This window comes from Malurus melanocephalus, unplaced genomic scaffold (assembly GCF_030028575.1).
Source record: "Malurus melanocephalus ecotype Western Australia unplaced genomic scaffold, MMel_1.1 scaffold_253, whole genome shotgun sequence".
Classification (NCBI taxonomy): Eukaryota; Metazoa; Chordata; class Aves; order Passeriformes; family Maluridae; genus Malurus; species Malurus melanocephalus.
The window spans coordinates 245,826-260,372 of NW_026623485.1; the positions used below are offsets into that span (position 1 = coordinate 245,826).

Sequence of the window (14,547 nt, forward strand, 5' to 3'; positions counted from 1 at the left end):
ACATAAAGCAGGAGCAGAGTAGGGAATCATCAGGCTGGCACACAGCAAAAGCCAGGCTTGAAGAAAGCTGTGGGTGAAGCTCGAACCTCCAGCAGGGACAGTAATACTGTTACATTCCTCATGCTCAAGTCAAGCTAAGCTTGGTTAGCATTGTACTCACGCAGCCCAAAATTTTAATTTCTGCTCTGGTGCTGAGGTTTCCTCTGTTGGCTGTTCCATTGGCTGTTGCAACAAGATTTGTTATYCTTTTTTGAGAGAAAGCTATCCCTGGATCCTAGAAAAAGCAAGAACAAAACAAACAAGCTTACATACAGGGTTAATAATATCACCCCATTGCAGGCTGCACCCCAGCCTGCAGACTGCTACTCTGTGCATGTCTTGTATTTGAATTCATCTCATTAATATTACTCATTGCCTGCTTTCTTTGTGCTCCCTGGACTTGCATGTTYCACACTGGATGAAGCAACCTTCCCTTTGTTAACTGTTAACCCTCTCTGGGTATTGGACTGTGCTGTTGCTTTTTAGATCTAAAGAGAACCTGGCCACCACTATGGCTGGGGGTATGAGACAGCAAGCTGCAATYACCCCAAATTCTCATTATTCCATGTATTTACCATTTCTGCAGGGGGTATATGACAGAGAGTGTTGACAAGGCTTTTAACATTAAAAACTTCTTGTACAGAATAGAACACTGCCTTCCCAGAACCTTCAAACCTATTAGACACAGTGAGGACTACAACACCAAGTAAGGATTTTAGTAAAGGGCCTTCAGCCTGTCCCAGTGCTGCTGCCCTGCAGCTTCTGCTGTCTTTCCTGCTGAAATTTGCCCACTGACCCTGCTCCAGGAACAGCAGCCTGGGGCACAGGAACAGCAATGGAAAGTTGYTGCAGCCATTTCCCCAGTGAACACCCACAAAAACCTTCCCTGCAGAAAAGCTGGGCCTAAATGAATCATTATGAAATAACAGCCACAGGTTTGGGATATGTCCATTTAGATAAACAGATGCTGGAGATCTCCCTTGGCATTTCAGCCCCWGGTACTCTCAAGAGTTATCAAGATGTGTATTACACTTAGGCAGTCCATTGGGTGGTTTATGATAATGGCATCTAAAAGTTTCTCCTCTCTCCTAAGGCTGTCTTCCAGTCTCAGGGAGGGAGAACATACATTAAGAAAGGTACCTTTTACATAAATTATTTTTTAAATAAAGTGTATCTCCTATAGAGTGCAAAACATTTAATTACTATTATTTTCATTTGTAGAAAATAAATTGACTAGAGAACTCTTAAATACTTCCCAATATAGTTTTTCTTTATATATACATAGATACATACAATATATATATATATATATATACACACAATTTTATTCTATTTGATTCTTGAAAAGACTTATTTTTCCAATCAAAGAACAGCAGAATTTCTGAAATCATTAGGTTGTCTGTTCTGAGAGATAGAGCAGAGGTTGAGTGAACTGCAGACATGCTGAAAAGGTTACAAATAGCTTAATTACAAACATGTGAAAACTGGTTACGTCTTTTCTCCATCTCTCTCCCCCTTTCCCCTGCTTCTGTACATGTGTAATAAATACATTTACAAACATTCACAAATAATTGCAGTGAAGCAACCTTTAATGATATGGACTTAATCAAAATTAACCTTTAGGCATCACTGAAAAACAGCACAGCATAAAATCATTTTCCTGCCTAAACTCATGCTTCTTTTTTTCTAATCAGTGACTTGCAAATTTAGACAATATTTGACGCATTTGGATTCCAGAAAGGAAACATCACGTTCCAGCTCACAGTTCACCAGTGACCACATACAGTAATTTCTGTAAATTACAAGGTGTCTGACAAAGGAAGAGAACAAGCAAGTAAGCAATGCCTCTCTTTAGAGTTACTTCTGAGGATTTGGTACAACTTCCAACTTTGCATGATGGTGACAGGCTCTGGTTTTTTTTTTCCAGATACCACCAATATTGCTCAAAGCCCCAAATTAACACACACTGATGTTGAYTTAAAAGTACTGTGTACATACCACTACATAAATATCTATGCAAAATAAAAGTCCATGTCCCATAAAATAGAAAATGTAATAGAGTCTATTGGGCAATGCATACAGGCATAGCAATAGTTTTATACCTATATAAACATAGTTCATATTATTTACAGATGGAAATGGAGACAAACATTATCATTGATTTAATGAATCTTTTGAAAATTTTCACTTGCAACTAAATGATCTGCAACTCCAGCTACCTGGAAAAGTAAAGTGCTCACAATCCATTTAGTGCAATAACCCTGGTCACAAAACTTAAGAGGAGAAAAAAAATAAAGAACCAATACCACATTAGCCGGGGGGACCAAATAAAAAAAAATAAAATATTTTTTTAGTTTAAAAGTTTGAGAAGAGAATTTAAGATTACAAAGCAGACTAACAAGGAAAGTTCTCCAAAGTCAAATCTTTAGATTGTCAGAAATCAGAAGTGCTAAATGTCATTCCTCATGCTATTTTGTCCCAGCTTTGTCCTGAACATTCTTGGAGACAGCTGTCCAGTAATAAGGGAAATGGCACAGATATTCCTGCAGATGTGACACTATGTAAGCCCAGACAAAGAAATGAAAGATGAATGTACTTATCAATCTGACAGCTGACAGYCCTTTGTCTCTGAGTGCTTGACTTCATAATTTCAGTAATATTCCTCTATTTAAGTCAATATTGARTAACATGAAACTTGCTTCTAAAAAGTAATACTTGGGAGCAGATGATAAAAATGAGGGGTTCTTACAAGGTAAGTACTATGCATTCAGCACTGGATTACAATAACCCACAACAGCTAAAGATTACACAAATTATTTCACCTTGGCAGATGAGAATAAACTTAGGTGAACAATGAAGTACAACTTATTTAAAAGGAGTGACTCTCCAGAGAAAACCTTTCTTCTGAGTCTAGGAACCAGTTGAGCACRTACAATCTCTGCAGGGATGCTGTGCACAGCACATCTAAACASCAAAATGCCCATCAGCCTTGGGAAACATTGGCAGCCTACCCAAATACGGAGGCAGACTGACAGGGATTTTAGAAATAGTTTATTTCTGGATTAAAATTACTTCCTGGCCTTAACTAGAACTTGTACAAATTTTCACATATTACCACCTTCTAAAATCAGAATAATTAGGAAATCTCACAGATAATGAAACCCAAAGCCCTTTTACTGGTTTCACTGAGTTGTGGAARATGCAGCTCTAGTTGACAAGCATTAATCACTGATCCCTGAATAGACTTCAGAATGTCCCAAGGTAAAACYGTATAAACAAGAATGATGTAATACAGGCTTTCATACAAATKATTCTTCTTAAGARTAAACTTGACAGTAACCTTCTGCCSAAGGGAGGTTGATGGGAAAAGACCTTTCTCCTCAAAGCTGGGTTATGGACAACTGCTAAGTTGGATTATGGACAAATGTTCCTGCTAAATCATCACAACCCCTTGTAGTCTTAATTAAAAATCTAATGAGGGAGGAAATACGCACGTATTGGCAAACATCACCAAGAGCACAGCCAGGACCTCCAGACAGGGATGTGGGAGCCAGGCCACGGTGCTCTCAGCCCACAGGGGAGTCTTGTAGCAGTTCTGCTGGTGGGASCTCTGTGCACCCAGAAGCCCATGGCACTTGACAGAGGACTTGCACCACCCAAGCAAGACCAGTCACTCAGCCTTCCAAAGTTCTCAAAATCACCCTTCAGAGCCAGGCCTGCCATGGGCAGAGGCTGCAGGTTGGATGTGCAGAGGCCTCAGGAACCACCACTGCCCTTGGTGACCAAGGCTGCTCTTTACCTTCTGCCCCCCAAAGTGGCAGGTCACCATTCCCACGGTGGCAGTCTCTGCAGCAGGGTATGCAGCTCAGCAGCTCTGCCACTCGAGAGAGTGTGGCTGTCCTGCCCAGGCACCAGACTTTCAGGTCTCCTGCCTCATGCTGGACAATACCAGTCATCCCTGGGATGACAGCACCACGAGGCAGCTGGAGGGAATGGCCCCACCACTTCCTGCTGCTGTGGCCCCAGGGGCACGGACAGGCCTGTGCCAYCTGAGGGGAAGGACAAGCAGTGCCAGGCACCACTGACTCACCCTCACCTTCCCACAGGCGGGAGAAAGCTCAGCAAAGCCAGTGCAGACCTTTCTTTCCACTTGCCAAGCCCACTGCTGCCGTCCCAGGGGTGCACAAGCCCATTCTGTCACGACGGGGAGGCCAAGGGTGAAGCAACGAGGCAGCAGAGGCTGTGGCAGCATCTCCCGTTTATTCGTTCCGYGCACGGGGCAGGAGCGGACGCTGCTCCTCGGCAGGTGGCAGCTCCTCCGGGGGCAGCAGCTCATAGGTGACACAGAGGGAGGAGAAGAGGCAGCCCAGGAAAGACACCAGGCTGGAGAAGTACATGGCACTGCTGGCGCTGCCCACGGCCGCCGTCAGCGGCCCCATGGCCAGGGCCACGAGGATCTGCGCCAGGAAGTACTGGCAGCTCAGCAAGGAGATGTCAACGCCCATCCCACGCCGCGTGCCCTCCGCCTGCGAGCCTACRAACTGYGGGGACACAGCCACAGAATGAGGGGGTGCCAGGGGGCTCCTGGCCCCTCCCCGGCCCGGGGCTCACCTCTCGGCTCTGGTAGTAGTCGCAGAGCAGCGAGTAGGGCAGCGTGCAGAGCGTGGCGAACAGGATGCCGTAGGTAGCGCACAGGGACAGCAGCACGTAGACGTTCCTGGAGAGCGTGGCCAGGCCTGTGCCCAGCCCGAAGGCCAAATATGCCACAAAGTACAGCGTCCGTGTGCTGAAACGCTCCTCCAGCTTCTCCAGCATGGCTGCAAGAAAATAGTACAGCTTTCGGGGTGAACTGCAGCCCTCCCCACTGCCACCGGTCAGTGGGGCTGAGGGGTCCACCTTTGGTCAGGCAGCCACATCTCAGTGGCTACCACTACACCTCTGAGGAATTGGTGGCTTGCACTCGAGTGCCAAGGACCCCTTCCAAATTCTTCTGCCACAATGCAGCATTCTGCCCTATCTGCACAGAGGGCACAGCAGAGCTGAAGGCTGGCAGGGCCCCTGTCCCAGATGGGAATGGTGGGGGTGGGCAGGCAGAGGCATGGCACACATGACAAAGTGCTAGGATGGCACAKGACACTGAGTGCTCTGCCTGGGACACACAGGCACTGGGTGCTCTGGTGTGCAGAACTGTGCCTGTGGTGACCACAATATTGCTGGATTCAAGGTGTATCGAAAGTGCCACTTATGAAAGGAATCACATCCTGAACGAGATGTGTTTTCACTGCACTGCTGACCTCACCTGCTGTCAGTGCAGGTCAGCTAACTAGCAGAGGTAATAGGGTGAAAAAGAACTCTGCTTCAGCACTTGGGTCATGTCGTAGGCTATATGCAACATAAACACTGGGCTACTTGTTGCAGAAACTCCACTTTTAAAAAATGTGTGTGTCTTTTCCCACAGCAGTAGTTAAGAGGGCTGTACCAAGTACCTGAATAGAAAGCAGCACTGAATGCATAGATGCACATTCCCCAGCAGCCCATGGTGACCCCAGTGTTGTACTTCTGATACTCATCTGAGTTGTGAGGTGCTTTTGGGTTCCCTTGGAACACTACTTCTCCCATGAAGTCAGTGTAGAAGAGCAACATTCCCTCAAATGAAAGCCACCCTGAAAGAAGTGAGAAGCAACCTATTAGGATTTCAGAATATCTCTCCCTTGTAYGCTTACATGGATGTTATCAGCTATATTACAAATCACACCCTAGGACAGGTTGTGCAACCTGAGAGTTACATAACATCCAGCCACATTTATCTGAGACCCGCTGCTCCCCATGCATAATGCTGCAATGTTTGTTAAAGACATTCAGGCTTTTAAAGACCAAGATTTACCATTTGAATTCCTAAGTGGAATCCTAGAGGCTGACTAAAGGCCACAAAATACTGGTTTAGCAAGACAGAAAAATAGATGACAGCAGTCTGAGCTGCCTTCAGGTTCTGACAGGACACAGCACTCAGTTTAACAGAGTGGCTCATCCCACAGTAATTTCAGGTTGCTGTTATCCTCCCACATAGGACTGGAAGGAGTGCTTCTTAGGCATGGCTGCAGCCTTTGGAGTGCCTCTGACACAGTTAAAAACTCTACTCACAAATGGGCACCAAGGCCATGGATGTAGACAATCCCTTAATTTCTTTAACAGACAGCGAGTATTAATTACCTKGTCCCTTCTGTTCAATTTTATGTAAACTGGAATGATTTGCAAGCCCTTCCCAAACACCAGTCACACAAATTGGTWAAGAGTAAAGGTAGCACTATACTGSTTACAGGAGCAATGCCACRTTCCAMACCTCCTCTTGGCCTGCTCTGGGACCCCTGTACGTGAACTGGGGTCGGGGAGGAAAGTAAATGCTAGTCCCAGGATGTAAGCATGGAAATACAACTAATCTCATCTTTCTGCTTGGTTTGAACATTCCACTGAAAATATGCTGATTTAAGCTGTTGTTCCCTTTATAGGAACACAGGCTTTACTGCTTTGTTGGGGTGTTTGGGTTTTTTTTCCTTTCTAAATGTTCTAAGAAACTCAGTMTCAGAAGGGTACCTTACTGGTAATTGTATATTGAAAAAATCAAGCTGTCTCTAGTTAGCAGCCATTGCAGTGCCAGATAAAATACTGAAATACAATAATAGATGATATAATCATATAATAATATAATAAAATACTCTACTTGGGATCACCCAAGGCAGAGTACTTCCTSGTGAAGGCAAGGTGGCCCTTTGGGAGTACCTAGGAAGTGGTTGATGCAGAGGTTACGGAGAGCCTTGGGCATGTGGCAGATGGTGGAGCAGAGCAGCTTCACGGAGAGYGGCTGCTCCGAGGTCTCTCCTGATTCATTCAGCTCACTCTCGTACTTCACACCRTTCAGCAGGATATTGGCAACCTGCAGGGTAAGAACTGCCAGGTCAACAAGCACAGTAAGGGGAACACAAACATCCTTCAAGCAGATGTACGCAATATTGCACAGCTATCTGATCATCTCAAAGTTAAACGCTGCTGCTGGAGTATGTTGACTTGGAGATTAAGAAGTGTATTGAMTAGTGTCAAATGGAAACACTGCCCTGTAGCTTTCAGTGTACTTGAAACAGTTCACTAAAGTACCTGGCAACCTCATCCAGATGCACAGGCACGGCAGGAATGCATAAATTCGATTGYATTTATAGGAGCTGTGCCCACTTTTGAGTGAATATGGATCCTGAAGTTTTAGAGACACTGAGGAGGAAGAGGATGGGTTTAATTGAAACACATTCTTATTGCTTGCTATCCTTGATGTTCAACCTCAATGTGCCCAGTATGTAAAATCCTGGCCCTAACGAAGTCTGCTCTCACAAACTGGGTCAAACTATAGCAACAACAAACAAAAAACACCACCCCCCAAAAAAAATTAAAATAATAAATAAATAAATTCCCAAACCAAACAAAAAAGTAACATAGGACAGTTTACCTCATCCCAGATCATAAAAAAATGGGCCAGCATGCAGAGGTCTCAGACATTCCAAGTTATCACCAACAGTGGGAGGTGAGGTCAGAGTCTTATCCCTCAGTAAGGGAAAGCTCCCCTCCCTGATGGAGCCAGATGTAATGACTGCCATAAGGAGAAGCTCATGGGAGAATCCTATCCCTGGCCCTATTTTGCAGGTCTTTCTGTGGAAAGGGAAGATACAGGCTCAATAAAAATGTGACCTTTTCTGCTTTCATGTGGTAGCTCCCTTGGTAGTGAAGCAGGACTAAAAATACTGACCTAACTCTCACACCTGGCCCAGTTAAGAGTGGGACATTCCCATTTCTGCCACCTTAAAAAAGGCAGCTGACAGCCTGTCAGTCACAAATCACATTCTGCCCACTACTTTACTGATACATTCATAGCAGGTGTGCTCTTCCCATAATGACTTTTATGAGGAAGCTGTCACAAGAGTCTTTAATGAATAACTTGTGCACCACACGTTTAAAACTATGAAGAGATTAATTATGCTCATGTTTACATGGTCATATCATTGATTTCCTGCTCTTACCTGTTGGCTGAAAGTTACATTTCTTCTTCTGTTATTCTCTGGGCATTGTCCTGTTACAGCATCTGGAATGGCCAARGTCTGAGGTCTTTTCAAGATCCCCGATGACCGTGGCTTTATTGCATCCAGCGAGCCCACTCTCAGTACATCACTGTCAGGSCCTGAGGTTAAGCTGCTCTCCCCTGGCTCCAGAATTCCATTTGCTCCATGGTAACAACCATCAGGMACCCGAGGAAGGCTGACACTGACAGGCTGCCTGGACAAACTAGTGGGAAGTGCCATGTAACTACTGTGCCCACCTGTAAAACAGTCTATAAGCACACTGTCAATATTTGAAGTCCCAAAAGATGATGCAAACTCATTAATTCCCGTCAAAGAATTGTCTCTGCTGATAAAACTCCCATATTTTGGCGTGAGTGGGCTCATGGGGGAAACGGGACTTGTAAAACTTGCATGTAAGTTAGCTGAGTTATTAGAAGCAGAGTTTTCATTTACATTGTCCTCAAAGAAGAAAGGTGGAGAAGGAGGGAGAGGAAGACTTGGACTTTTCATCACCTTTTTCTTCTTGTTAGAGGACTTTAAGGGTCTCTCTGGAATGCTAACTAGAGTCAGCACGGTAGCAATAGTCAGTACAACTGAGGTGAAGACATAGATGACACGAAGTTGCCCTCCTACAGCTTTTCCAAAACTGGTTTTATCCCAGTGTATTCCTCCAACAACATAACCAAAGCCACCTCCAAGACCTGGTGGAAAAACAGAGCTAAGATTATCTTCCCTATCCATGTAGCAGCACAGCAACAGCATCACTTCTCTAACGAATCATGAGTAGAATCTGACATTTCTGTTTTACCATTTGACTCCTTTTCATTTCAAATGTACTTGTAAACACAGCTGTGCCACAAGWACAGTCTGGATGTACCAACATGGTACAGAAAGAGGGAGAAAATGCTGTGAAAGTGATGATACAAATAATTAAAAATTATAACTTTTCTTTGCCAAGAACAAAACACCTTACCTTTAGCTATTTCAGTCCGTAAACAGAAGTGTCCACCAGCCTTGTGACAAGGCTCTGCAATCATTCAGCTAAGACTGTTTTCCTGAAAGTGAAAATCCATTTTCCTCATATGAGGAACGCTGATCTAACTGCATCCAAGACAGATCCAATCACTTCAGAAGCGCAGCAAGCTCATTACTCAGGATTGAGTAGACAGTGCAGGAAAACTGCCACTGCTTTACTACTGATGAATATGGGAGTTTTGAGAGCACCTCTCTTTCTCCATTCACATGGTAAAAGCCTACAACACTCTCCTCTCTTACTCACAAACACATTCAAGAGTGTGGAATAGTCTCCAGAACAGGGCAGTACAGCAATTGAAGATGGCAGCAGTGAGGAATCACAGCATCAGTATGCACTTTCGCCTCCAACACAGCAACTAAAAGACACATATTCCATGCCTGCAGGAAGCTAAACCTCCTCCCTCAAGGGATAATTTTGTTTCCATTGGTGTTACAAAATATGTGAGGGACCTTCAGACAAATAACCCAGGACTGGACCTTGTTTGAGCTGTGGTAGTTACAAAAGCGTTTTGCAAAAAAAGTGGGGTTTTTTTTCACAGTTAATTAGTGATACCTCTCTCAGTATTTGATCATTATGCTTATTCAGGAAAAGACCAGTGATTTACACCCTGCTTTCTCACAGCAGAGCTTGTTTACTTAGGGTTCACATCTCACAGGCAGCACCAAGAAAACATACCTGCTAACAAAGCRTGGATGTTGAGGCCCCTGTCTTGATCCACGGGGCTGCACACATCCATCATGTAGGCATGACTGGGATTGTCTGCTGARTCCGCACTGAAGTCCATGAGGACAACACCACAGACCGTAAGGATGATCCCCCATTTGTGGTTATTCTCAGTGTCAGACAAGGCACTCCCTATATCTTTGCCATTCAGCATAAGTGAGAGCCCAAGCAACGCTCCTGGGAACAAAACCAAATCAAAATCAGTCACTGTCTGTATGCAAAAGAAGCCTGCAAAGCTTCAGGCTCCAAAAACATTATTCTACCTGTACAGCCTTGCAGCAAGCACTAGGAAATGAGCATGGCTTACAGACACACATAATCCTTTTCTACTACTAAAACTTAACAAATGTCCAGTTTGYTTTGGCCAAAAACATCCACATTCTTGACCCTCCAAACATCATCCCTTCAGACTTTGGGAAGCTTTTATGTGAGGATCTCCATGTGCCAAAGCATCAGCTCAGTGTCACTCACCCCCTTCTTCAGACYCACAATACCCAACACCTCAGGAGCATTTTGGTCAGCTTAGTGCCACAGRGAGTGTCACAGAAGAGAGATGCACATTTTTAAGTGTTATGCCCATCATTTCAAAAAGACACACCTACTGCTAAGACCAGAATGAAAGGTCTTCTCCTCCCRAATCTTGATGTGCATCTGTCACTCCACGCTCCCAGCAAGGGCTGTAGCAAAAACCCTAGAAAAAAGGAATCACCAATGAACAGGATTTTTCTACAAGYCTGTCTCACAGAAAAGCTAAAACAGGTGCACCTTAAAAGGCACTTAAAGACAGGACACCAGAGTGTAGTGACATCCCCAGCCAGCACTGGTCACCCAGGGGCACAGTCTGCACACTGCCTGGCATTGCCCAGGACAGGGACTGAATGACATAATGTGCTGCTGCTCACTGCAGGGCACTTCACTCTGCATCACTAACACTGAGTTTGACCCCAGGTGAAGAGTCAGAGTAAAAGTTACACRTTCTTAAGCACTCTATTCCTTACAAGCTATTTCATTTATCCCATATTAGATGGGAGATCTCCTGCAGAATTAGCTTGTTAAACAGCAGGAAGCAAATATGCAAAGAGGAAAGGTGCCAGGATTAATCTGTGCCAGCCTGCTAGGAGGGGCYTATCTCTTCTTCTGAAGCACGTGTTGTGAGTACAAGAACAGGCAGAACAAAATTTTCCAAGTGGTATCCATAGTAATGGATCCACTCCCAGCCCTGCCTCCATGCTAAGGCAAGCAATCCAGGGCCCATATCAGTAGTGATCAATAGTCTTTCATCATTGGAACACCTCATTTATTGCAGAAAGTCAATCAGGAGAAATCAATCCCACTCTGCTTTTCTTCACACACCCTTGAAAACTGTATCAGTATGCTTTTTTCCATAGGGACATAAATGGATACACTGATCTTCTTAGGCTTGTTTTTAAATACAGGAATAGACCAACCAAAGCTTACCCTCACACAAGTCTGAAGAGGTTGAGAAGTTATTAAAAGAATAGATSTTTCGAKCACATTTGGCTTATTTCAGGCAAGRYACACCAAGAATTACTCTCTGGTTTGTTTGTCTAAAATTATGGTTAGTGCTTCTTAACCTTGAGAGAATATACTCATAAACAGCTGAGGTACCACAAAAAGAAAAATTTAAATTTAAAAAAAAAAAAGTGTAGTGGAAAAAAATAAAGAGGGAAGAAACACACCAAGCAAAGTTACCTAATATAGGGCTGATGAACCACACCATTCCATACAGCTGGTCTGGAAGTCCCATCTGGAGCAGCACAGGGGTMACATAGGCTGTTTCCATAGCATAGCTGAATTCAAGCCCAAAGAGGATGCACCCATTGAACAGGAGTTCCAAGAATGACCTCTGAGGCTGAAGATCCCCAAAGTCAATCAGATCAATAGGACATGGGGTATTKGGTGGCGGTGGCGGCGAAGGGCGGATGTGTTTCCTCCTTTTTGGATGTCTCTTGAAGTTGTTGGCCCGATGACTTATGTGCCGTGTGGCCAGTCCAGAATAGCCCGGAACAGGCGACCTCCAGACTTCCTGAGAAGCCACACCTGACAAGAGTGCAGCATCGCTGACAGGGCTTGGAGCAGATGGTGGAATCATCATGGGTAGGGGTCTGGAAGACAAATAGCTCAGAACAAAATGGTTGAGTAAAAACACTCTTCTTAATTTCTTTTACTGAAGTTCAAATCACTTCTCAACTTTTCACATATGGAGTGCAGTCTTTTTGTTAGTTACAAGCTCTTCTTTCCATCTCTTGACTCAAGGTATTTGTGTTTTATGGGCATTTTGCATCTTGCACAAATGAGACACCAGAGGTACTGTCCAGCTTACATAGGTATTGCCTACCATCACGGGGGATTAAGACTGAAATACTTCAAACAATTAACAGTCAAACATGTCACACTTCCCAGTTCCCAATGGGTCAGCAAAGGGTTTACATTTATGTAGAATTCACTTGAGTTAAATTCACTCAAGATAACAAAATAAATCACCATCTCAGTCTAAGTTTACAATAACACAAAGCTGTTAKTCCAGACCCTTGCTGCAATATGAAAACACTTTGGTAAAAAATCCTTTTGCTATTGACCCTACTACTCCTGCTGCCTGAGATGAGCTAGGGCCAAGATTTAATGCAAAACCTTTTTCTCAATGACCAAGTTTGGTTTTATTCCTATTTCCATTTCTGAATTCAGAAAAGATATCTCCACTGCAAGGACAGGGTCAATCCTAAGGAACTGAATCATGAGAAGAAGATACATACCCCAAAATCCACCCTCTGAACTGCTACTCCCCTTTCAGTGCTTAATGGTACTCAAGTGCTGAATYGGCTCCTTGGATCTCATCAGAATCACTCCTGTAGCCAAAGCATGCAGCGTGGTGGGAAAAACAGCCAAAATGGGTTCCAAAATAGCATATCTGATAGATGCCAACAGATCTGCTGCATAACGAACCACATGTGATTTCTTGCCTCTTTTTGCCAGAAATGGAAACTGCTCATGAGTGAAGGCTGACCTTTTCTTTATGCCTCCTTGCCCACGGACTAAAGCTGCTGCTGCACAAGGATGGCTCCACATCACCCCGTCTCTCTTCTGAAAACCCTCACAGCTGCATGCTAGTGAGTAAAACAAGCCTCTTACTTTTACGGATTACAGTTCCCCTGGGGAAAAAACTCCCAGCTCTTCTACTCTTTGGCTGTACAGAACTCCCTTAAGTCTCATTTTTTTGCTTCTTTCTCCACCACATTTCACACACTGRTCTTTCTTCCTGTAGCCCTTAGTCTACACAAAGCCACAATTTATTGCATATCCCCAAACTACCACCAAAAGCAGAACTCCATAAGCCCATGTTTACCATCACACTGACCCAATAGCTGCTGAGCTGATGGATGATGCTGACAGAGAGCCAACCCCCAGTTACATGCAAGGATCCAGAGACAGTGCACAATACAGTATCCTCCAGTGTTTCCTCCAGACTGCTTCTCTTCAGAGTAAGATGCACATCATGTAAGAGAGAACAGACACTTCATAATTCCCTTGACAACCCTCACCTCACATGCACCRACAGCAAGCTGCATCTTGCTGGGAAAGCTCATTGGCCACAAACCCACACAGGGACCAGCAGAAAGAGAAGCATATGGAGACTTCATGAAGATGTCTGTACCAGTGTTCCCCTTGACAGTTTCTGCAAATTACTGAGAACTTTTTATGATCTATCTCTCACAAGCAGAGTACTTACTTTGCAGAGCACCTTTATCAGCCTCCAGGATAAAGTAATTTCCTCACAATGRCAATTTGTTAAAAAAGAGGAAATACCTGAAAGAAGACATAATAAAAACCCAGTTAGATTCACAGCAGTTGCTCTAACAACCCTTTCACAGAGCCATGACAATGAAGATGCCCTAGCAGTCTCTTTTGCTACTATTATACCTTGCCATTTAAGCACAGGGTGTTATCTCCTTATTTCCATCTATTAGATAAATTTCATACAAGATCCTCCTTTACATTCCTGGTCTGTACTGGGTATTACAAAGMGATTGCATTCCAAGTCATAAGTGCAACGTTTTAGTGACAGAAGGAAAAACCCTTATGCATGGCTCAAAAATACACATGGTGATCTGCAATTACTTTGAATGAAAGGTTATTATTGACAGGACGCCAGTGGTCCAGCAGAAAAAAATCAGTGTAAAACGAACTGAGCCTCTATTCTTCATCACCCATTTTCTACAACTTACTGGTTGTTCACAGGAAGACATCTCAAACATGCCCTTAGGTGAATCTACCTGGCAATCACAATAGCAACAAAGCAGGAAACCTCTCCTTTAGTGTGGCTGTCAGCTTCACTATCAAGAGTTATTTGTAATTCTTGGCACTCGACGTTTGTTAYACCAACAATATACGTGTATCAAATACGTTGGTTTGTTATTCCAACGCACATCACAATCTGGAAGGCGATGCTGACTCTGCTGTCCGCACAAACGTGTGCGCACAGGCAATGTGCTTGGCAGGCAGGGTCGCCTGCCCTCACCGCTCGTCCTGGGCACCGCTTCTCCGAAAATAACTGTTTACTGTTTTAGCAGAATCTGTTTCCAATTTTTCTGCGTCGGGCACCGAGCGCTCCACAAACCCCACAGACAGCAG

At 44.2% G+C, this 14,547-nt stretch overlaps 1 protein-coding gene across 9 annotated transcripts; it reads right to left on the minus strand.

Moving 5' to 3' along the window:
* Window positions 1–6: 6 nt before the first annotated feature.
* Window positions 7–14,547, minus strand: SLC45A1 (solute carrier family 45 member 1). 9 transcript variants are annotated; one of them, XR_008965946.1, is made up of 9 exons: window positions 11,611–14,547; window positions 10,496–10,588; window positions 9,850–10,074; window positions 8,100–8,839; window positions 6,817–6,970; window positions 5,526–5,702; window positions 4,651–4,856; window positions 4,136–4,580; window positions 213–274 (listed from the first exon to the last, which is right to left on the minus strand). XR_008965946.1 is itself a non-coding variant. In XM_057375620.1 (9 exons), the coding sequence occupies exons 2-9, from the start codon at window positions 12,011–12,013 to the stop codon at window positions 4,299–4,301; spliced, it is 2,280 nt and encodes a 759-aa protein (XP_057231603.1). In that variant the 5' UTR covers window positions 12,014–12,023; window positions 13,646–14,547; the 3' UTR covers window positions 685–4,298. The 9 variants fall into 9 exon arrangements, 8 of the variants coding, with proteins under 8 accessions (XP_057231605.1, XP_057231603.1, XP_057231604.1 ...); XM_057375620.1 differs by lacking the exon at window positions 213–274 and having other exon boundaries at window positions 685–4,580; window positions 11,611–12,023; window positions 13,646–14,547; XM_057375621.1 differs by lacking the exon at window positions 213–274 and having other exon boundaries at window positions 685–4,580; window positions 11,611–12,038; window positions 13,646–14,547.